A 22,839-nucleotide genomic window follows, 5' to 3' on the forward strand; every position below is an offset into this window, starting at 1 on the left:
GCTGTATCACTCAACTTCTCTGTTGAACTTTTAACATTCAGCTAGGGCACTGACAGGCCAGGGCAGTAGCCATCAGTTCCCAAACTCATTGTTGAGTTCCAGCATATGCTCCTCTTGTGGGAGTGGTACCTCGCAATTGTCATTACCAATTAGGCAAGGTTGAGGAGGCCACAGAATTCTGAAAATGGAACTCTTAATACTTGATGTGACCCCCTTCATATGGTGGCTATGATACGGTTTCCTGTCACATCAAGATGCACTATCTTAACACCTTGTACTAGAACAGAGTCAAGAACCACACAATTTTGTAATAATCACTCTTAATCTGAAGCAGCTGCATAAGGTTTTTTATAGATCAAGGGTTTAGCAGTTCTCTGAGTTGTCCTTCTGTGAAGCAAACTAGAAGGATTTTTAAAGTTTGCTCAACTAACTTGAACAGCCTAAAAACTCAATAGAATCAGCCTGTTTGCTTGGAGGTGTGTGTGTGTGTGTATATATATACATGACATTTCCTATATTAAAGGCAGATAAACTCCCAAATACTCTCCCCCACCCCGCTTCATCCTACTGGATAAGTGAGATTAACAAGTGTGAGGGAATGGTTACAGGAACGTTTGACATCCTGACAGACTAAGCTTGCTTTATTTATTTATTTATTTATTTATTTATTTATTGCATTTATACCCCGCCTTTCTCCCTCTCGCAAGGAACTCAAGGCGGCTTACATTATCCTCCTCCTCACCATTGTATCCTCACAACAACAACCCTGTGAGGTAGGTTGGGCTGAGAGTCTGTGACTGGCCCAAAGTCACCCAGTGAGCTTCCATGGCCAAGTGGGGACTAGAACCCGGATCTCCCGGCTCCCAGTCCGTCACTCTCACCACTACACTACACTGGCTCTACTCTTTGTAGAGTTCTGAAATTTATGTAATTATTTTCTATTCTGTTCTTCAGGTAAAAACTGTCAGAGTGGCTCACAAAATTAAAAATACAAACTATCAACACACCATAAACAGCAGCATAAAACTGTAGGAGCAGGGAAAAGAACAGATAGTCACATTAACACCATATAAAACTGGATAGTTCAGCAATTAAATTGTGCTTCATTTCCATCTCCTATAAAACACAGCCTAGAATGAAATCATCATATTTGATTCAACAGTGCAAACCTTGCCCTGCTTCTTGTGGCTGACAAAGTGGATCTGTCCCTCCCTCTCAGAGAAAGACTGAATTCTGCCTTGAAAAGGCAGAGCCAAGAAATTTAAAAAGGTGATTCCCTTTGCCTCAGAGGGAAATTTCCTTCAGACCTAGAGTTCCCAGAAAAACATGGAGTGACTTCCTGCTTTTCTATGCCTTGATGTTCTGAGGAGGAATGTGCCAACCTCCATAATTAGAGATAGTTGTAGAGTATAGTCTTGAAACTAAGTACTTGAAGGCCTCCAAGCTCAGGTGCCATAGTCCAGACGTGTAAGAAACTTGCATTGTTATTCTTATGCTTTTGGCATTTTGTTTGGAACTCTTTCCTTTTACTTTAATGCAAGGTAAACTTGGATTTCCTTCAATAAATACAATGTTATTTTTAAATTATAATTCCATGACTGGAGCCTCCCTAAGCCTCACAGAAACAGGCTGTAAGGTTAGATATGCCGAGAGCAGGAGGGTTGGCTGCACCCAGCACTGGGAGGGTGGAATCCCTCAGAAAAGAGAACTGGAAGGGAATCAGACCCACCAGAGTAGGTCTCTTTAGAATTCCCTGAAGTGGTCTGCAAAAACAACACGGACCTGGAAGAGAGGATAAAGTAAGATCCTAGCCTGTTGAACTGGAAGCATCTCTCTAAATGGAATGAAGTGGAAAATGATGGCAAAGAAGGTACTTTCATAAGATTCCTCCAAGATTTTGCAGAATTTTCTGTGTGTGATGCTGGAAAAGAGGATAAAGAGAAAGATATAATTATATCCTTTCAGGATTTTGCTGAGGTCTGTGAATTTCCAGAAGGAGAGGGCATACTTGAGGCTGAGTAGAGGTGAAAGGAGCGTGAAGCTAGCCCCAGTTTATAAAACTTTGGATTTCTGGCTAGCAAGGATCAAGAACTCTGTGAAACCATGTGTACACCCACTGCAAAGAAGAATAAAACTGAGAGATTGCTTTATTACCTGAAGTCGGAGTTGGGACATCTAGTGGCGACATGCCTAATTTGCAAGTAAAAACCTCTGAAGTGGAAAAAGAACAGGTATCGTGTGATTTCAGAGACTGAACCTTTGATTACGGACTATTGACTTTGTTCCTTTTGTACCTGTTGATGAGATATTTTATGATCCAGGAAAGGTTACCTGTGAAGAGCCTACAGCTACAGGAATTTTCTAGCCAGAATACAAATGATTTTGGAAAAAGATGTCTTGTGTCAGAAGCTGCTGAATGCAGTAGAATCAGATTCCACAAGAGGAGAAAAAGGAATTTTGAACTGTGTGGGAACATATCCCTCTCTCAACTGCACCAGGAAGGAATTTTGAACTGTGTGGGAACATATCCCTCTCTCAACTGCACCTTATGCATGAAGACCCTTGAATAGTGTGTGATTTTTCCCATGGGACAGAATACAAAAAAGAAAGAAAGAAAAGGGACACTTCCTTGTAAATCCTACTTAGTTTTGAAACTACTGTGCTTGGTAAATATGATGTTGTGTTTCCTCTCTTTTAATCCAGGTAAGAGATTACCTACAGATAACCTATAGAGCAAGTGACCACTCATGGAACTAGTGACTACTATGCAAAGGACAATGAGATTGTTTTTCCTAATAAAAGCATAAAATCAACATGTCAGTAAAACAGACTTTGTTCTACAAAACCAACTTACTGTACTAAGGACAACACCCACACTGTAATAATAACTTTACAATTGCTATGTTTGCCTTATTATCAGTTGGAGAAAATGTGTCACAAGTAGGTTAGAAACAAGCCAGTGGACTAGTTCCAGAACCAGTTCTGCCGTGTCCAGGAATCTATGTGTATGGTAATTAGGGGCCTCAAAGAAATACAGTTGTTTAATCTGTGAAAAACTGTATGTCTACAACAAATCTCTACAGAGACTACCAAGAGGTAGAGAGAATCATATTTGTACCTAATAAATCTTTCCGGAAAAAGAAAGCTTTGACAAATATATGAACATCAATTTAAAAGTGTATCTTTGTGCAGTTTGAAGGCATGGACCTGATCCTATATTGATGCTCATATATAAGAAAGAGTTGGCATGCTTTATAATCAGTTTCCTATAAACTTGCTTCTTCTAGGGGAAGGTATCAGTTGGTATTAAGTTTCTTTACAGTGGATTTGAGAGAAATCCTATTAGAGAGCAATCCTATGACCCCTAGACAGCATCTGGGGGAGACAGAATTTTTCAGTTTCCCAGCTCCAGGCTCATAGGCAGCGCTACGAGCTTGTAGCTGGGAAACCATGCTTCCTGCCCCCTCCCCCTTGTAGCTGAGGTAGAGTAAACTGTGGTGGCTGCCCCTCCATGCCTGCCCCTGCTCATAACACAGAGCATGGACAGGGCAATACAGGGGCATTCCTGGGGCGGGGGGAGACTGCAGAAGCTGTTTTAGACAGCTTCCTATGAGGTCTCCAGCCCCGTTCCCACCCCTTCCCAAAGCCATGCCAAAATCAGGTGTCTACGGAAAACTGCAGGGCAGCCAGAGCATGGAAGTAATCCTCTCCTCCATCCTTCAGCCACTCTGCATTGGATAAGCAGTGGCCTCTGACTTCAGAGGAAGTCATAAGCATCCGTCTATCTCAATAGGATTGTGGCCTTAAACTTCTAATGTATGCTACTGGAACCTTAAGGATAATCTCTGTTGTGTTCTGTGTTTACTTTCCTTTTTTTCTAGAAAATGTACGTGTACATTTTCCCATGGATGTTTTTCTATATACACTTCAAGAACAATCCATACATCCAGAATTGGAAACTGCATGTCTTCTATATGTTAAATTAACAATGTGATACTTTGCTTTTTGATGTTCCCTGTTCCTAAAAGGGGCTGCCCATATAAAGAACTGCATGGAAATCTAATTATGGACATAGAACTAGATAGGTTATACTACTGTTAGCATACTATTAGCACAGGATTTTGTCCAAAGATAATCTTGCAATATAGTTTTACCTTTCATTGAATGCCTCAATTACCTTAACCTTTAACATCCCTTTCTTCTTTCATTACAAGTTAGATAAAAATGCATTTGCTGTCTGTATGTGTGGCATCTTTGCAAGACATTCTTGGGAACACCTTATTTAAGACCTAAAACCACACTGGAATCAGCATGTTTGCTTGGAAACATGCCCATGTAATTTCCTTTAGAAATTAAATGCAGATACCTCCTTAAACCTCATCTACCCCCTTCAACGTGAGGATAACAAGTATGAACAACCTGTGAATGGTTAAAAGAAATATCTGACATCCTGGCACACTACGCTTTGTGGAAATGTGAAATATACCTGATGGCTCAGCAATTAAAGGATGCTTAATTTCCATTTCCCGTAAAGCACAGCTTAGAATGAAATAATCATCTCCGATTGGCCAGTGCTTGTCTTGCTTGATACAGCAGAGAGGGACTGGCCCACATCCAGAGAGGGTTTGTTCCTCCCACATAGTGCAAGACTGGGTTTTTCCTATTGAAAAAGCAGAGCTGAGAAATTTAAAAGGTGATTTTATGTGCCTCAGAGAGAGCTTCATGTTGGGCCTAGAATGCCCAGAAAAAGATGGGGTAACTTCCTGCTTTTCCGTGCCTTGCTGTTCTGAGCAGGAATGTGGTAACTTCCATCATTAGAGATGGATTAAGAACTATTTTATACAACCATGTACTTGAAGGCCTCCTGGTCAGGTCCCATACAAACTTGCATTGTTGTTGTTATGCTTTTGACATTTGGCTTTGAATTCTCTTCCCTTTTACTTTAATGCCAGATAAACTCCACTTTCCTTAAATTAATACAACTTTACTTTTTCATTCTTATTGTTAGCCTGGGAATAAATTCACCCCTGCCCCCATCTGCTATTGCTTAGTTAAATGCACTACTGAGAGATTCCTTCTGATTCAACTACTGCTAAATATGGGGCTATTTTATAATATGATAGTTAATAAAGTACCATAGCTGCCTTCAAAAGGTAGACTGTGGCAGCTAGTTATGGTTTTTATATGTTTTGCGAGTCCCTGTACCCTTACTCTGATCTTGATCTGTCAACTCTGTTTAAGCCATAGTGGGCTGCAGCGCATGCTGGCTGCCATTTTGAATATTCAACACTCAGCCACAGCTTATTTTATGCGAACCTAGGGACATGGGTTATGCAAGGGTTAAACAACGCCCTGGGTTTGCACAACACAATAAGCTGCAGCCAGGTGCTGCATATTCAAAATGGCTGCCCAAACATGCCAGCACATACCACAGCCCACTGTGGCTTATATAAGCCATGATAGGCTGCTGCACATGCAGGCAGCCATTTTGAAATAAGCCACAGTGGGCTGTTTTGATGGTGAGAACCAGGTCATTGTGTCCTATCTATGAATTCCAAGTAAGCGACCATTATCAAAGTAAGGTGACTGAACAGAGTTCCCACTGTAAAAGTGATACTTTCCCCTGGGTCCTAGAGGTCAAACCAGCTCTGCATTCCCTAACATTCTGCCAGTCACAGATGACTCAGCAACGCTAAGTACTTCAGCTCTGCCAGCTTTCACTGCTGAAATCAGCTAGTTGAGAATTTGGCCATGAAGCTTTAATAATGGACTTCAATAATGGACTTTGTTAAATTTAATAATGGACTTCAGTGAGTAAGTGTGACTAACACAGCTATTTAATAAATAATAATACAATACTGGTCTAGCCTTAGCCACATCAGCAGATAAGCCGGATAAGTGAAACATATGTAAGCAAAAATGGATAATATGTTTAAGTCAAGAACACAGTAAGCAAAGACTTAAATATTAAAACAACAGCCCTTAGGTCATTTTTTTCAACTCTATAGTCAAAACCACTTTAGGACTAAAAGGTTCCCAAAGTAGAGAAGTTACAAAGGAGCTGGTTAATGAACTGAGGAAGATCCCCCACTTCTGGCTGTGTAGAATGCTTTCACAAAAGTGGAAGAACCCTACTGGATGAGAGGGGATTTTTATCTGAGCCCTACTGGTCACAGCTTCCAAGCAAAGTCCAACTCATGCTAAGGACACTGCTCCCCTACGTGCAACTCTCAAAGATCTTCAGTGATCTTTAGGAATATTGTGTTAGAGTTCATGTGGTATACTTGCAGCCATTTTTCAGCTTAAATTGGAATAGCTTCAACATCCCGCAACTTCAACAGCATTATGGATTAAAAAGGGGATTGTAGATTCATACACAAGAGATGGAAAGTTTAGCCCAAGAGAAATTTACACCCAAGCTGCTATCATACTGACAGAATCTTGTTTAATATTCTAGGTAGTCATCTAGAAAGGAAGTCCTGAATGTGTTCTAGGGTACTTTACCCATCAATGAGGAGGAACACATGCTCTTCATAAAACTCACTTTACAGAAATGGCTATGAAGTTGACACTGTTCAACACTGTTCAACAAGACCCATTTACAAGAGAATGAAGCCCCTTGCTTGACAGCAGGAGCTTCATCTCAAGCCTAATAGCAACTGCAAGATTACAAAACCAGCTTCTTCCATTTAATACCTTGACTACTTAAAGTGCTTACCGAGTTCGTCCAGGAACTGGACCTCTCCTTGACCCTCCTCTGTAGGGGGCGGGGGGGGGGGGAAGGAAGATACTGATTACACCACAAATACGCATCAACACACAGCAGATATATAAAAAGACTACAAAGTATTGTCAGAAGAACTAGAGTCTTCACTGAAAATGCCAGCTTCATTTCAAACTGACGGTAACAAGAACTGCCTTGCTGGGTCAGAACAATGTCCATCTAAACTAGGGGCAGGCAACTTGTGGCCCTCCAGACACTGTCAGACTGCAGCTCCCACTACCCCTGACCACTGGCTATTCTAGCTAGGACTGATAGGTGAGGCAATCTTACGACATCTGGCGTGCCACAAGTTGCTCACCCCTTATCTAGACCAACATTTTGCTTCACACAGCAGGCAGGAGTCAATGAGAAGTTCACAAACGGTGCATGATCTCTCCTATCTCATCTCCAGCATTTGGTATTCAGAAGTATAATGCTTGCATATGGAAGTTCTATTTAGCTATCACAGTTAACAGCCACCATTAATTAGTCTAATCATTTTAAAGTTACCTAAGCTAGTGGACACCACTGCATCTTGTGGTGCAGTCCACTAGTATGCACTGTGTAAAGCAAATTAGTTTGGTTTAATTTGTGCTAACTACGGTATTTGTCTCAATTTACAAATTATAGTTACTACTATGTCTCCAGAGACAACTGCACTTACAGACAGGAGTGCTGAACCTATAGAAAATGAAAGCAATTAAACTGCTCTAAATCAGGGTTTGGCTGGTGGCTTAGGTTCTAAAACTATGGATAATACAAATTATGGTTTGGAAGGATGTCTGAACTGGGCCAGTGTCTTCAGATTTGGGTTAACCAGAATTAGGTATCAGTCAGATGTAATGTTAAATCAAGATAATGGGGAACAGAGTAAAACCATGCACAAAAGGGGAAAAGGTGAAGAGCAGCATGTAGCCCTACAATCTGTTCCCAATCTCTCAATCCCAGTTAACATTACACCTGCACTGTTCCTTGCAGCCTGGCTAATGACTCCTAAAACTGCAGTAAAGATGAACTCAGCTACACCCAGAGTAAAAGTAGGATTCTCACTGAACATGCTTTTCATAGAAAGCATGTTGGAACTGCTTGGAGCATTGGCTCAATGCCGATAGTTCGTGCCAGTTATAATTGCTACATGCAGCATTCTTCATAATTTGTGTATCCAATGCCAGCATGACAACACCAGAAATACTGGGGCATCCACACACCTCCAGCAGGGTATACAGAGGGCCTCCACTGCTGCAGCCACCAGCACTGCCCTCTCAAATAAGTGGACTTATGCAGTGGCAGCAGCAGTGCTGTGGGAGGTATACTATGGCACCTACCAGGTACTGACTGGAGCCAAGCAGCAGCTCAACACCTAGCCCATTACACTGCCAGCACCACTAGGTAAGCCTGCTCACTCTCACGGGCAAGGCCGGCAGCTGCAGCAATGTCACTGGGGAGGCCAAGTGGCAGAAGGCAGGTCCGCCAAGTGCGATCTTCTCATGTCCCTCTAAAACCTGGAGCTGAACCTGATCCAGTGGAATGTTTCTTTGGACCCTAGTTATCCACAAAGCTGTTCCACACCATGAGTTGTTTGCATGGGATGCCTTGGAGCGAGGCAACTATCTCAAGTTATCCAAAATGCAAACACTGCCTACTGCAAATATTTTGAAAATGTCTTACTTCCACTCCCCATCTTGCCATTCAGACTTTTGCCAATAAAAAATTAACTGCCCATTTGGGAGAACCTCTTGGATTTCATTACTAAAATTAATAGTATTGAACATAGCAACAAGTGGGATGAATTTCTTGTTCAGACCAGTGGAAATGTTGCTGGCAGGTAATCACTCTAAAAATGCATTCCAAAAAGGATCAACAAGCAGCGCCTTTGGGACATGATGTTCTCAAAGAAGAAACAGCTTATGATGTGCAGTCATGCGGACAGCCAATGGCTCAATAGAACAGCACATACTTTGCATGTATAAGGTCCCAGGTTCCATTCCTGGTACCTCCAGTTAAAATGATCTCAGGTAGCGGGGCTGGGGAAAACCTTTCTGAGACTTTGGAGAGCTGCTGCCATCAGTGAGAGTAGACAATACTGGGCTGAAAGGACCAACAGTCTAACTTGGTATAAGGCAGATTCATATGTCCAACAGTTATGTTCTTCAGAACCCTAAAATAGTTCCTAAGATGCAAAAGGCAAAAAACCTGTTATACTATTGCCAGAAGCAGCATGCCAGAGAAAATGCATATAGCAAGCTTTATATTATTATGGTTTGAAGCAAAAACTTAATTTTTGATCCTCTGATATTTGGCTCAAAAGGTTATACCAAACTGACATTCTGTTGCATGCAATTCTCACATGGAAGGATTGAAATGTACAAATATTCCCAGATGCAGTTGAACATTCGGGCACAAGACAAGAAATCTAGGGAAAAAATGAGGTTATGTATTATGTAAACAGATCTATGAGTTTATATTTGATGTTTGCTCAAATATTCATATGAATAAACACATTTACATAGATAATATTGTATTCACCATAGATTATAAGGTTTTGGCTAAGTTCCTCAACAAAAGCTCTTAAGGGTTCCAGATAAGATATCTGTGAATCAGGTAAATTAACAAAATGGCAGAATCAACAGTAAGCCCAAAGTGGTGAGCTTCCAGAGGTATCTGCTGGGCCACTGCTGGGTGGATGTGGAATGATGGATTGGATAGACTTTGGCCTGATCCGGCAGGGTAATTCTTATGTTTTTGGAGTACCCTAGAACTACTTTCCTACCTTTCATGGAAAAGGCGAGTGGCCAGCATATAGTTCATTGTTGTCTTGTGTTCCAGATAGGTTCTGAAAAACCAAGACCAGGTAAGTCAGATAAAATTCATCATTAAAAATGGAAAAATATAAGAGCAGAAGAAAATCTCAAAGCCTATTGTGAAGAGCAAGAGACGAACAGCATCACAAGACAGGAAAGGAGGAAAAGAAAAGGCTAATAAGGAAGGAACAGCATCTGGATGGTAGAAAGCTGGAGTATGTTGGCAACACAAAAAGATAAAGCCAATAAGACAGCTTTTGTTATACAATAAGGCATAACCCTGAAGGTGACATTTACAGCCTGAGGAAAGATCTTAGAGTGGGGAAAAGTGAACATTTATATCTGCTACCTCCTAAATATCTTCTACAAATTCCAAGATGATAGAATCAAAACTCTAAATTTTTTATTTTTGCTCACCCATAAATCTCCCAAGTTAGTGGTGTAGGGAATATTCGAATGAATCCCCCTCTTCTCTCATATTCATCCTTCATGCGACGCAAAACTTTTATCTGGAATGAGTAATGGAAGCCACTAATACAGAAACATTACCCTCAGGACAGGATCTGGCTTCACAGAATGTTTTGAGATATCCTAACTCAGAGGTGAGCTAAAGGTAGATTAGGACATACTGGGAGATATACTAGTAGATCTGCAAGGTTTTCTAACTCCCCACTGTTCAACAACAGCGACTAAACAGGTTTATTTTTCTTTCTAAATTAGAGTAAATAAGAAAACACAGGGGAGAAAACCAGGAGTGGATTTTAGTGTGAAAGAAGTGTAAGCTCACTTTTGGCATTGAAAACAAAATCCCGCACTGGACAAGTGCTCAGAAAACTCTGTTCCTTGTCTGTGGCCCTAAACCACTATTTGGCACATGGATTCTAATAAAAAAACCAAAGAAGATCCAGGAAGACTGAAGTCTGCCCTCCTTTGCCCTAACACTGGAGTATACACATAATTCCTTTGAATCAAGGACCAGTTAATTTGGGGGCCAATTTATCAGTTGCCCTCTATAGCTAGCCATTTTATTCTCTGTCATTTAATTCTCCTGTTGTGCTGCTATGATGCTGGCCTCAGTTTGTTAACCCCAGGCAGAGCCATCTAGTAGCCAAATGCACTCATTCATGAGATTGATTGTTCTCTTCATTTCCATATGTCCTTATGTCCAGGTACTGAATATGGTATGGGACTCCTCTTACCTCCTCCATGGAGAGGCCCAGCATAGAACCAACATGTCTTCCTCCTGCTTTTTCCTTTGCTGAGGGCATAAGGTTTTTCATCTCGGCATCACTGGCAGAAAGAGGACGAGAACGCTGTAGGATCACAGTGAGAATCCAGGTTTTAGCTTTTTCTTCTAATTTTATGCCAAATATTTTTAATAGATTTCAACTGCCAAACCCAGCAAAAGATGGCTCTTGCTGAGCAAAAGATACTCTCCAGGCACCAAATCCAGGAGTCACACTTGGAGGCAGAAAGATCCAAGGGCACAAATGCCAGGTTTCACACTCCCTGCCTCCAACTATAGCAAGGCCCACACCCCATTAGATACCAAGGCCAAACTTCACATTCCCAGAGTTTGACCACAGAACCACACCCCACAGCAGCAGGAGCCAGCATTCACAGCTTCTGTCTCTATGGGCAAAACATGACACATGTTCCTGGCTCTCGTGCCTGTGGGGTAACATTCCCAGCTTTCAACTGCTGGACAGCCCATGGTTTGTAGTAATCTGCTTGGGAGATGAAGCCACAGTAAGGACGAGAAATTTAGCTCATCAGTATTTTCACTAGTTCCAAGTGCTAAAATTACCGCAACCAAAGATCTTTACTAAGCAGAGAGATTGTATTTTCTGAATTCATCTTCATTTCGGTCACAAGGTGGCTGTCTGAGTTAGTCATGGGCAAGTACAAAATGGAAACAAAAGGAAAAAATAAGATCTGGGGTCCTGGCAAGACATTCAACCTAGCTGCATTGGCAAGGCTTAAATCAAATGTATTTAAAGACTTTGAGACAATAAGTTCCTAAAGAAAGATTTAAAACCCAAGATCAAAGTAACTAAAGTTAAAACTAGGTTCAGCTGTACCACAGACTAGGGGATGAGCTTAGTCTATCTCTAGAAAAATATCAAAAAGGACTATTAGGAGTATTCCCCATCATATCATATGGTTTTCATTCTTCTTAATACAGAAAAGGGGGAGTTCACAAACCAAAAGACAGGATAAGCCTTAGAAGAGGAAGCATACAAATCTAGACAAATGAAGATGACTGTAACATGCAACTGAAATTCAACTCCAGTTTACTCTGTTCAAATCATTTAATATTCAAGAATGTTGTGCTCCCATCATTGTGATTAGCTCAAAAAATTGCTAATGAGCAGCACCCAGCACACATAAATAGCACTGCAGTGGTGATAAGCAAGAAAAATTGAACACTAAGTTTCTGTTCTTAGAAGTTCTAGGGTGGGATAGTCTTCACTTCTGGGCAGTAAATCTTCTTGATAACCAGACAGGGTTTTCATCAGGAAATGAGATCAAGCACAGAAGGTCTTCCCTTCAGCTCTCAGAAAGAGCACGGAATCTCAAAGCAAATCCTTGACTGCTCCCCCACTCCAATTATAAATTAAGCTGCATTCCACCAGAAGCAGAGAATACTAAGAAACACAACAGTGAATGAATAAGGAACAGAAACAGCACAATATCCATACAAGTACTGCAATCAGAGTAAAGGAGGATATCCCACCAGACTCAAACTGTCTAATTCCAAGATGATAGGTTTGTACTTTTCCTCAGTTATAAGGTGCAGGCTCTGTCAACTCTTTTTGTCTTTAGTAATCTGGAAAGACTACTCCACCCCAGAACCTCTGAGAACAGCAATTTAGGGCACAATCCTATGTACATTTATACAGAAAAAAGTCCAGCAGTTCCCAACATGCCCTTGCCAGTTGGGAGTTGTGGGACGTTTTCTGTCTAAACATGTATAGGATTGTACCCTTAAGGTTAGTTCAATTTTTTTTCTCATTCCAGAGGTTCCAGGGTGGGGTAGTCTTCATTTCTGAGGTGTAGGAAAGCAGAGCAGGAAAATGTTATGGGGTGTCAAGTAGAGATGGGTGAGAATTTTGTATCAATTCATTTTTTATAAGAATTTACCAAAATTTGCACATTTCTTCAGGTTCGGGACAGAACAAACCTGAGATTTAAAAAAAAAAACTGATTGCAGGAGAAAGCAAAACTGACAGATTCATCCATCCCTTGAATCAAGCACCATTACAGCTGCCATGAGACTTGCCATTGCTCACATCAGTGGTCAAGCTCAGACACTGATGACTCCCCTACCAATGTGCCTGCCATACATGCTGCACCCTTGTGTGTGCAGGGAATTGTCTGCTGCTGGCCCTCGATGTGCATGGAATGTACTGCTTTATCTCTGCTGCCTCCTCCAACACAGCAACTGCATGCTGGGATGTGTCACAGGAAGCTCACTGTAGGCTGAAGAAATGCTCCATTTCCCCTACCCAGCCCAAAGATGTGGAGAAAAGGCACAGCATGGTGCCATGGCAGGTTCCTGATGTGGCACTCAGCAGTTTGTTGCCATGGCATGAAGAGGCTTTCCCACTCATGAGCCAGGCAAGAAAATGTGCTGTGTCCTCTGGAGCACTCCTTTCCCCTCCTTCTGGGTCAGGACACAGAAAGCAGATACCAATTCTCTAGCTAGGATGGGGAAGGCAGAGGTTAAGAGAAAAAAAAACCCTAGTGTTGAAAGTAGCTTGAGAACAACTAAAACTCCATGACTGCTAATGAAGCAGGGCCAGTCTAGGTCTACTGTACTGTGAAATGTAACATTTATACCTATTATCTGCAACTCAGTCTGATGAACAAGAACTAGATCAGCCCAAAGTTCTATCTAGTTCAGCATTTTCTCTCATTACTTTAATAAATATAACCACTCTGGCCAATTCTAGCATGGACTTCCTGCTACTTTTAAAATAGTAATCAAGGTCAAGTGGAAGCTCTCTCTTGAGCAAGATGAGCATAACACTTCTTCTTTCACTCCCAGATGCTTGATGTGAAGAGAACACCAAACTCCCATGACACTATATTTGCTTGCCACACTGCCACCATTAACTCAACCTTCTGGGCCAGCCTTTGCCAACTTGGTGCCCACCGGATGTTTTGGATTACAGTTTGCATCATCACTGACCATTGGACATAATGGCTGGTGCTGGTGGGAGTTGTAGTCCAAAATATCTGGAGGGCACCTCTAATAGTCGCCAAAGTTTCTGCTCTATCACAACAACCTTTTCTGTTTTTTTCTTCTTACACTGGTATTTTTCCATATTTCAGGAATGTCCATACTCTGAACAAAAATAATATAAATTCTGAACTTTTCACAGCAAATCAATAAACTGATGCAAATTTTGTCAAGTTTGCATAAACTTGTTTAATGTGCATCCTTTATTCTGAACCAGAAGTAGGCACAAATGGCTGTGGTTGTAGGAAAAGTAAGGAGGAGAGCAAAGCAGACAGGCATCTTAAGGTTAGTGAGGGAACATAACTGTAGAACATGAGGGAGGAACAAATAGCTATGAAGAACAGCAACATCTTACAGTAGAGATGTTGCATATGTTTAAGGATGTATTGATGTAACACAATTATGGGGACAAGACGCCATTCACCTTTCACACACAGAGAGAAATCTGAATTCTGCAGTAAATACTAGATTTCAAAAGAATTCAGGGAGATAGCGTGGCATAGTTATTCATCTGTCTGCAGCTCTTGCCATTTGGAAAAGTTTATTCCTCTTCCTCAAACATCTTTACCACAGCTATTTACGGCAGTCTTAAAAGGCAATGCAGATATAATCAGCATATTATTTTTAAAAAATTAAATAGACAGTTGGGAGTATATAAATGGTAAGTGAAGCAATATAAAGCTCAATACCTACCAATTTGGCATTCGTTGATCGGGACTGTGCAGAGACAGGGCGCTACAAGAGAAAGATAAAATTAATTAGGATTTCATGTTTTCCTACAACTCCTGGCACCATCCCTCCTTATGTAACATGCCTGAAATATACAGAGTGTCCATTTCAGATTGGTATAAAAGTGCAGTTTGCTTTTGCTCCATCCCCAGCATTATATTTACACTTCTTAAATATGCACTCAAGACATTTGGGGTTCATATATGCATGCAGCACAGCAAATGTTTTAAACTTTAAGCTACTTTCCTGATTTTTTCCTTACTTGAGGTTTCTGGTAGGGATTTCTCCTTCCATCAGAGGAGTAATAAGATGTCCGGTTTAACCGCTGACCTGGATCCTGACAAACAAAGCCTAAGAGAGGGATAGCAATAGGCCACATAAGAACATTTACTTTATGGACAATTTAGTGATTCTGGATCAATAGCCTCAGCAGCATAACTATTCCATCTAAACAGCTGCCCGACTAAGGCTGCCATGGATGCCCTCCCAAGCCATTGCTTAATTATAGGGACTGTTGAGTAACAGAAAGGTGCTCCTTCTAGATAGAATGTAAATGCACCACTTTGATTGCATTTCAGTCTTTTCCGAATTCAAACACAAACTTGTGTGAAGCTTTGTTGTGCTGAGCTGTGGAGTATGGAAGAGCCATGACTGATGCTGAGCAGGGTATAGGTATGGATTCCGGCGTATGTGCACGTGTGTTTTGAGGAGCTGATTATCTGAGACGCTTTGATAGAGTGAGGACTGAGATAACTCCAGAGTAAGGCTTTGTTTTGCTGGCATGATTCCTTTTAAAATAAGTAGACAATGGGAACCATGCCAACAAAACAAAGCACTATTCTAGAAATCTCACAATCCTCATACTATCAAAACATCATGCAGATGTCATCCCCTCGACACACACACACACCAGAATCCATATCCATAGCACCATTCATGCCTCTTTCATTCTATATAGCTTAGCACACTTATGTTTCTCACAAACTGTACACTTCTCAGCCACTGCATACCCCCACTTTACAAAATGAGTTCTCATACTTCTACTACCACATGGCGTTCCAGTATGTCACATATACATCCACCTACAATCAAAATACTCACCCCCTCTATCAGTTTTCTCACACACAATATAACCACCTTTAACCCATTATCACCCAAGCCAACAAAACACTAGACTGGAATTGGCACGCCACTCACCTACAAGTGTGAACATGTCTGAAATCATACTAGCTTTAATCTTCAGGTCCAAAGGAGCATCACTGTCCAACATGAAACAAGAGAAGGCAAATCAATTATCTCCAATTGATCAACAAATTTATTCCATGTCCCTGAAGATAGTTTAAGGAAAAAAGGTGCCTCAACTTTATGAACACCTTTCTCCCCCAAAGTTTTGGACACAAATTAAGGAGGGGGGAGGGCTAGGATTCCCCTTTGCCTAATATTACATTTGACTGAATCTCAATATGTTTGGCTTATTTTGTTTTGGGGCAAAAGTTATACTTTAGCTGCCTCTTATCACACATTCAGTGCTTGAAGGACAAGGATCTCTGAGATGTAGCTGGAGAGAAAGGTTGGAGTGGCCTATCTGGGGCCTCTCTGCCCAATTCTGCCAGATGTATTTGGAAAATAATCTTATTAGGAGGTGGCACCGATCTTTCCCACAGGCCTGGCCCAGAAGAAAGTGCACATCTGTGAGGGCTGGGAAGGGGCTAAGATGATGTGAAGCTACATGGCCTGGGTCTTCAATCTAGCTATTGCCATGGCCAAGGTGGCTCTGCTCATTCCCTTCACTGCTGGCCCAGAGAATACACAGTTGGAAGAATGTGGCCTTCCAAGAGCCTTCTCACTGCTCTTCTTAGTCCTGTCTCCCACCAGCCCAACCAAGAGGATGAGACACACCGGGAGGAGATGAGGGAAGAGGTGGTAGGTAGCACCTACTTGTGTAACCTGGTGACCCCACAGAGCAAAACTGTTTTTAAAAAATTACTCTTCTTTGTCCATGTCTACAGGATGTCAGGCAGAGGAGAGAGTGCAGAAAAATCAAGATTTTAAACAAAACAGCAAGGCTCAGCTGCAGGAAGCTCCACTAACGCCTCAAGTCTGGGAGACTGGGAGTGTCTCCTCCATGAAGCAGTCAATTAGCAAGCTGGCCCTGCCTCCTGTCCATCACAAAAGTTAATCCCCTGGTCTCCAGGGGACAAAATGAAGTTCACTCAGCCTTTCCTCTAAAATCTTAGCTTAGATAGCCAAACAAGATACAGCCATTTCAAACCCCACTTTTCCCAAGAACTCCTTACCAGGCCAGGGAAGGTGACAGATTCACCTCCAGGAGCCAAGGCTTGAGAGTAGAATCAATGAGGACATCAAAGCCATAAAGTTCTGAAACAAAGTACACAACATTTCCAGTGATGGCATAATGGTATTTCTAAAGACTTAAACCAGGGTTGTTGAACCTCTTTCCACCCGAGGGCTGAAGTCCATTTCAGAGAAGCTTTCAGGGGCTGCATTCCAGTGGTAGATAGGGACAAAGGCAAAAGGGGCAGGCCTAAAACACTAAAAATAGCTACATATTTTAGCTTCAGTCTTCTACAGCCAGTAACTAAGCTATAGGAAAAGCATTTCAACCTTTTCAAATGGGGGAAAACTGTATAAAAGCTGGGAAACCACAGAATGATCGGTGGTCGGGGGAAGGTAGCATAGCCATCTGGGAATGATGGAGGGCCAGTTTTGCCCCCAGGCCTGAGGTTTTGCACCCCTAACTTAAACCAACAACACAACAAGCCTATGTCAAAGGATTTTGAGTGAACCAGATAATTAGCTCACCATGTAAGAAATGTGGAGAGGCAATACAGATGACAGCAGCTGATCTTGAACTATTCTATAGTTTCTGTTGGTTCACCCCTAGTTCACCCAATTAATGCTTTGGAGTCAAGAAGTTAGTTTTACCTTTGCATTGTGGCAGTATTTTGTCTCTGCTTTCTGGCTCTTTGTTTTTGAGAAGTAAATCATTCATTCTGCTCACAATATTCAAGGTGTTGTTTCCATTGGTTTTCATACATACACACACATGTGCACTGTTTTAAACAGGATTTACTCAAGTAGAATTTATTTGGGGGGGCTTTTAATGGCACTTCCGTTGTATGTATGTTCATGTGTGAATACTACCCCCCTGATTTCTTTAAAAATTAGGATCAAGCCCCAAAACCTCACTTCACACACTAAACTTAAGATTACAGATAAAACACACATACCAGAGATCTCACCATATCACACACATAAAACATGACTTCAGAGATAATATAGTATGGTTTCTTAATAAAACACTCAGCACACCAAAACTTTACTTCGAAAAAAAAAATTAATGAAAACTACAACTATTTAAATCTTTCAAAGTAGATAAACCACACTTGGAAATGTGAAATCTGAAAACCAGAGGGGGCGGGGGGTGGGAGGTAAGGCAAGTAATTCTTTAAAACATGATTTACCCATGAAACTCTATAGCTCAGGAAACAGCAGCAGCAGCAGCAGCCATGGATTACCTATATAGACATCATTTAGCCATATGAGAAATGTGAAGCAGCAAAGTCCGCCAACCTTTATCACACACAAAACCTTTATCACATATGTTTGTAGCAACGCAGATGACCAAGGAACCACATGACAGAGAACTCTACCTTGTGGTAACCGTGTCAGATGGAAATTTAACTCTCTTAAGACAGAGCTACATGTTTTTTCCAGTGAAAGTTCAGGGGAATTCCCAGTAAAATATGAAGCTGAAAAAAATACAAAATGCTGGATAGAAAAATTGTGTGTGCACCTGTGTGTGTGTGTGCACACGCGCATGCATGCATGTTTTAAAAAAACAAAAGGCTTGCCTTTCAAAGCCCCATCTCTTCATACACTAGCCTTTGCAGTTTTGTTAACACAGTTTTACACATTATGCACATAAGACCCTCTGCCACACTATCCTTTAGTATGGGCACTACTAAGAGGTCCACTCCCTTGGCCTTCATCAACAAAAGAGTAGAAGAGGGTGGGGGGAAGAGAGGTGGAGGAGAGAGAGAAGGAAATTTTCCTCCTTCCCACCCAGAAGCCCCTTGTTAACACACTTCTTGGCTTTTGAGGGTTGCCACTAGTCCTACATTGTGCTCTAGGCTGTAAAAAAAACTGAGATTGTGAAATGACAGGTCAACAAATTTAGCCAGCCTCCATAATTCTGATAGCCATCACATACTCCTTTCAAGAATACACATCTCAAACATACTTCTAGAACAGATCACCAGAGTGTAACTTACCGTTATTCCTTCTGGAAAAGTTTCTTACTTTCCTTTCAAGCTGACAAATGTTCAGTCTCTTTGGAAAATGCTAGAAACATTTTCCTTTGCTCTGAATAAACCCATTTCCAAGGCACACTGCACAGATTACCATTTCCTTACATTCACTTTTTGCCCAGTTCATCCACCCAGGCTGAACAAATACTTGAACTGTCATTTACACATGGAGGTTTTTCTAGCACGTATATTACTTTTTACTAAAGTTCCAATGGGAAAAAATACATAAAGACTCGGTGTGCATGACCACCACAGCTTAAACAAGCCACAGTGGCTTGTTTAAGCCACAGCACATGCCAAGCACCATTTACCAAACTGTCCACCTGGGTGGCATGGCTTGTATGAAGGGGAAAGAACCCTCAAATAACCCAACAGGGTCATGAGATCATGCAAACAGAGGCTTTTGTTACTCTATTCTTTGTTCCGTGCACTGTGGTAGGATACTTTCAAATGCCCTCTGAGATCCCTTCAAACACTATGATTCTAGGGAGAGTATTCAATTTACAGAGGGCATCTGAAGGCATGTCACTACAGTGTTGCAAAGATCCAAACACCCAATTTTCTTTCCAAACTCAGTTTATGAGTAGGAAGTATACCATGTACTTGTCAGATCACACCATAACAATTCACAATTCTCAGCACAGGCCTAATTCTCAGATAAAAAGCAACTTTATGGTCACTGTAGAAGGCTGGAAGCAGCAGCTGGCACCTTGTCCTTAGATAACTTATGCTTTAATATGTAATACAGCCCTTCCCCTCTTGCAAAATGGCAGTTTCTTAAGTCAGTATTTTTTCTCTATGTCCTTCATTACCCACTCCACCAAACCAGTACCTATTTGTGTTTCCCCACTCCTGAAATCTTTAAAGAAATAAGGGTGCAATCCTACTGGATCCACCTTTGATATTCGTAAGCCACCGAACTCGGAGGCTTCAAGCATCCAGTGCAGAGTGGGGGGCGGTGGAGGCGATTGTCGCCTCCGCCATGCCTCCCGCTCTGCATTTTAGCTAGACAGGCATTTTTGCCCATCTAGCAGAGGCATCAGGGAGGGGGAGGGAAGGAGGCGGGGGAGGCCAGAGGATTCCTTGTACAGCAGCCTCCCTAGTCTCACCCCTGTCCCCGCCCACAGGACCATCCCTTTACCTTCCCTCTGAGGTCACCTTTGTGACCTTGGAGAGGCACCCTGTGCAATTCTCTTCACACCAGCTGTGAGGGGAAGGGGGTGGGGAGCTTGGACTCCTGGGTCAGAGGTCAGAGCACTGTCTCCAACCTCTGATCCAGGAATCTGAAGTATCCTATGTCCCTGCCCGACTCTGCCTAGGGGTCATAGGATTACTATTCCAGGGACCTTTATCAGGCATCACCAGTGATATGGGGCGGAACATTTTCCAGGACTTTATTTTTCCACAGAAAATTTTGCGTTTGATAAGTTCATTAGTAAAAATGGATGTATGCCAATTGCAAATACAATATTAGGCAAGCTTGACAGTTTCAAATTTGTAATTAATGCTTTTCGGGTGATTATCCTTAGCAACTATATGAGAGAATACATATATGTCTCAGGGTGAAATGGAACTAATAAATAGTAACAGAAACTGACGGTGCCCCAACAACCTTAGTGGAAGAGAGTTGAACTTTGTTGAAATAGATGAGTGGTTGTCAGCATATCATGCACAGTTCTTTGGGTTGCTAAAATTAATTAGTGTGTCAGCAGTTTTCAGTACCTTTGTTTTTCCCCTTAAAATTGAACAATGTAAGGGAAGTACTTACTATTGTCTTTAATTTTTATTAAGTATTCCAATAAACATTTCTACATAATATCACGTTTAAATCACATTAAGGGCACAAGCCTATGCATGTTTAGACAGGAAAAAGGCCATGCTGGCTGAGGAATGTTCGGAGTTGTAGGCCTTTTTTCTGTCTAAACATGCACAGAATTGCACCCTAAGTGTGCTTCAATTTTCCCCCTCAAATATTTCAGGTCAAAATGCATTAGGGCTGTGCACCACCTTGTTACGAAGCCCGAATAACAAGGTGAAGCGGGCTGATTCGGAGGACCCTCCTCGTGATACGAAGCGGTTCAGAGCAGAACTGAGGTGCCTCCCCCATGAAGTGCCTCCTCTGCCTTGTATATTCAGAGCTCTTCTGAATGCCTGAGCAGTCCAGACAGGCTGTCTCCAAAATGTATCAACTTCAGAATGCTCATGCAGAGGGGCAGGAAGAGGAGGAGGAGGGAGGGGGGAAGGCGAGCAGATGCGGGAGGCTGGGGGAGGCGGGAGGGAAGGCGAGCGGAGGAGGAGAAGGGAGTGTGCTTTGGCTAATGGGAATTCTTGGGCAGAACCTATGCCAACAGTCTCCAATCAGAGAGAATGGTGGAGGAGGGGGGTATATATAGTTTGGCGAACAGCTGCATTTGTTTATTGCGCAAGCTGTGTCTTTAGGAGAGGGCTGGTGTATGGTTAGCTGATTTGGTGTGTGTGCATGTGTCTGCAGTTCCTCCTCCTTCTATTCCTTTGTTCTCAATTGCTATCAGCCAGGCTTTCCTAGATTTCTAAAAGCAAAACCGCTGCGTTTCTCCTGGGATCGGTCCTTCACTCTGTGCATGAGCTTTCCCTTTGAGAGTGTTTGTTTTCTGCCTGGGCATCCATTGCACCTGCCTTATATTTCTGTCATCCTCTGACAGTTTCATTGTCTGTATTCATCTGTCTTTTCAATATTTTTTCATACAAACATAGTTTTTCTTCACTCATTGCTATGCTTCCAGCCTTTCCATCATTGTACAAGGTGCTTGCCTGGGGACTCTGCAAAGTTTCCTGTTAATTAGACCCTCACAGCTTTTGGTTCCATTCCATTCCATGTCCTTTTTGTCTTTCAACTCTTGAGTTTTCTAGCTTTTATAAATCCAGTCTTATTCAAACATTGACTTCTGGGCATGTTCCTCCTCTTCCACCCCTAACACCCCGAAGTAATATTCAACCATTTTTTTTCTTGCTTTCCAAATTCTTAAATGAAGGCACATTAGAGCAACCTGTGTTCTGAAGTAATCTTTTTGTTTTTCTGTCTTGTTCCTCCCAAAACAGAAATTAAAGAACCTCCTTGTTTGCTTGGTCTTGGCTCTTACCACCTCCACCGTCCTCCTATATTTCTTGAACTTTACCTGGCTTCCCTAAATGAAAATTAAATATAAAACAATATTTAAAAAAAAACAAAAAACTTTATTTGCTTAGGTGGTTCTGCTTTTCTTTTGCTCCTGTGTGTCTGTGTCCATGTCATATGTGTGCTTGTGTGGCGTTCCTCCAAAGCAATACATCCCAAAAGCACTACACGCATGTTGTTGTTGTTGTTGTTCAGTCGTGTCCGACTCTTTGTGACCCCATGGACCATAGCACGCCAGGACTTCCTGTCCTGCGCTCTCTCCCGGAGTGTGCTCAAGTTCATATTCATTGCATCGGTGATGCTATCTAGCCATCTCATCCTCTGTCGTCCCCTTCTCCTTTTGCCTTCCATCTTTCCCAGCATCAGGGTCTTTTCCTGAGAGTTTTCTCTTCGCATTAGGTGGCCAAAATATTTGAGCTTCAGCTTCAGTAAGTGTCCTTCCAATGAGCACTCAGGGTTGATTTCCTTTAGGATGGACTGATTTGACCTCCTTGCAGTCCAGGGGACTCGTAAGACTCTTCTCCAGCACCACAGTTCGAAAGCATCAGTTCTTCGGCGCTCAGCCTTCCTTATAGTCCAGCTCTCACAGCCATACATTACTACTGGGAAAACCATAGCTTTGATTAGACGGACCTTTGTCGGCAAGGTGATGTCTCTGCTTCTTACTATGCTGTCTAGGTTGGCCATAGCTTTCCTCCCAAGGAGCAAGCGTCTTTTAATTTCATGGCTACAGTCACCGTCTGCGGTGATCTTGGAGCCCAAGAAAGTAAAATCGGTCACTGCTTCCATTTCTTCCCCTTCTATATGCCAGGAAG

General features: G+C 42.0%; 1 protein-coding gene across 11 annotated transcripts in view; it reads right to left on the minus strand.

Moving 5' to 3' along the window:
* Positions 1-22,839, minus strand: part of TTLL5 (tubulin tyrosine ligase like 5) — a 165,335-nt gene that overhangs the window by 104,214 nt on the left and 38,282 nt on the right. For 6 of the 11 annotated variants that reach the window (XR_014788883.1, XM_084841938.1, XM_084841923.1 and 3 more), the window contains exons 13-21: positions 16,837-16,918; positions 15,737-15,798; positions 14,802-14,890; positions 14,504-14,545; positions 10,764-10,877; positions 9,982-10,073; positions 9,534-9,596; positions 9,111-9,176; positions 6,719-6,757 (exon numbers count right to left, since the gene is read on the minus strand). Coding sequence is in view for 10 of the 11 variants with exons in the window: in XM_084841938.1 (XP_084698064.1) it covers positions 6,719-6,757; positions 9,111-9,176; positions 9,534-9,596; positions 9,982-10,073; positions 10,764-10,877; positions 14,504-14,545; positions 14,802-14,890; positions 15,737-15,798; positions 16,837-16,918 (649 nt within the window). In the remaining variant the exon portion in view is untranslated. The remainder of the gene's footprint in view (positions 1-6,718; positions 6,758-9,110; positions 9,177-9,533; positions 9,597-9,981; positions 10,074-10,763; positions 10,878-14,503; positions 14,546-14,801; positions 14,891-15,736; positions 15,799-16,836; positions 16,919-22,839) is intronic. The other 5 variants (XM_084841908.1, XM_084841956.1, XM_084841932.1 and 2 more) reach the window with 2 other exon arrangements.

This window comes from Heloderma suspectum, chromosome 1, assembly GCF_057233095.1.
Source record: "Heloderma suspectum isolate Gila_16-S chromosome 1, 16-S_ref, whole genome shotgun sequence".
In the NCBI taxonomy this organism is placed as follows: Eukaryota; Metazoa; Chordata; class Lepidosauria; order Squamata; family Helodermatidae; genus Heloderma; species Heloderma suspectum.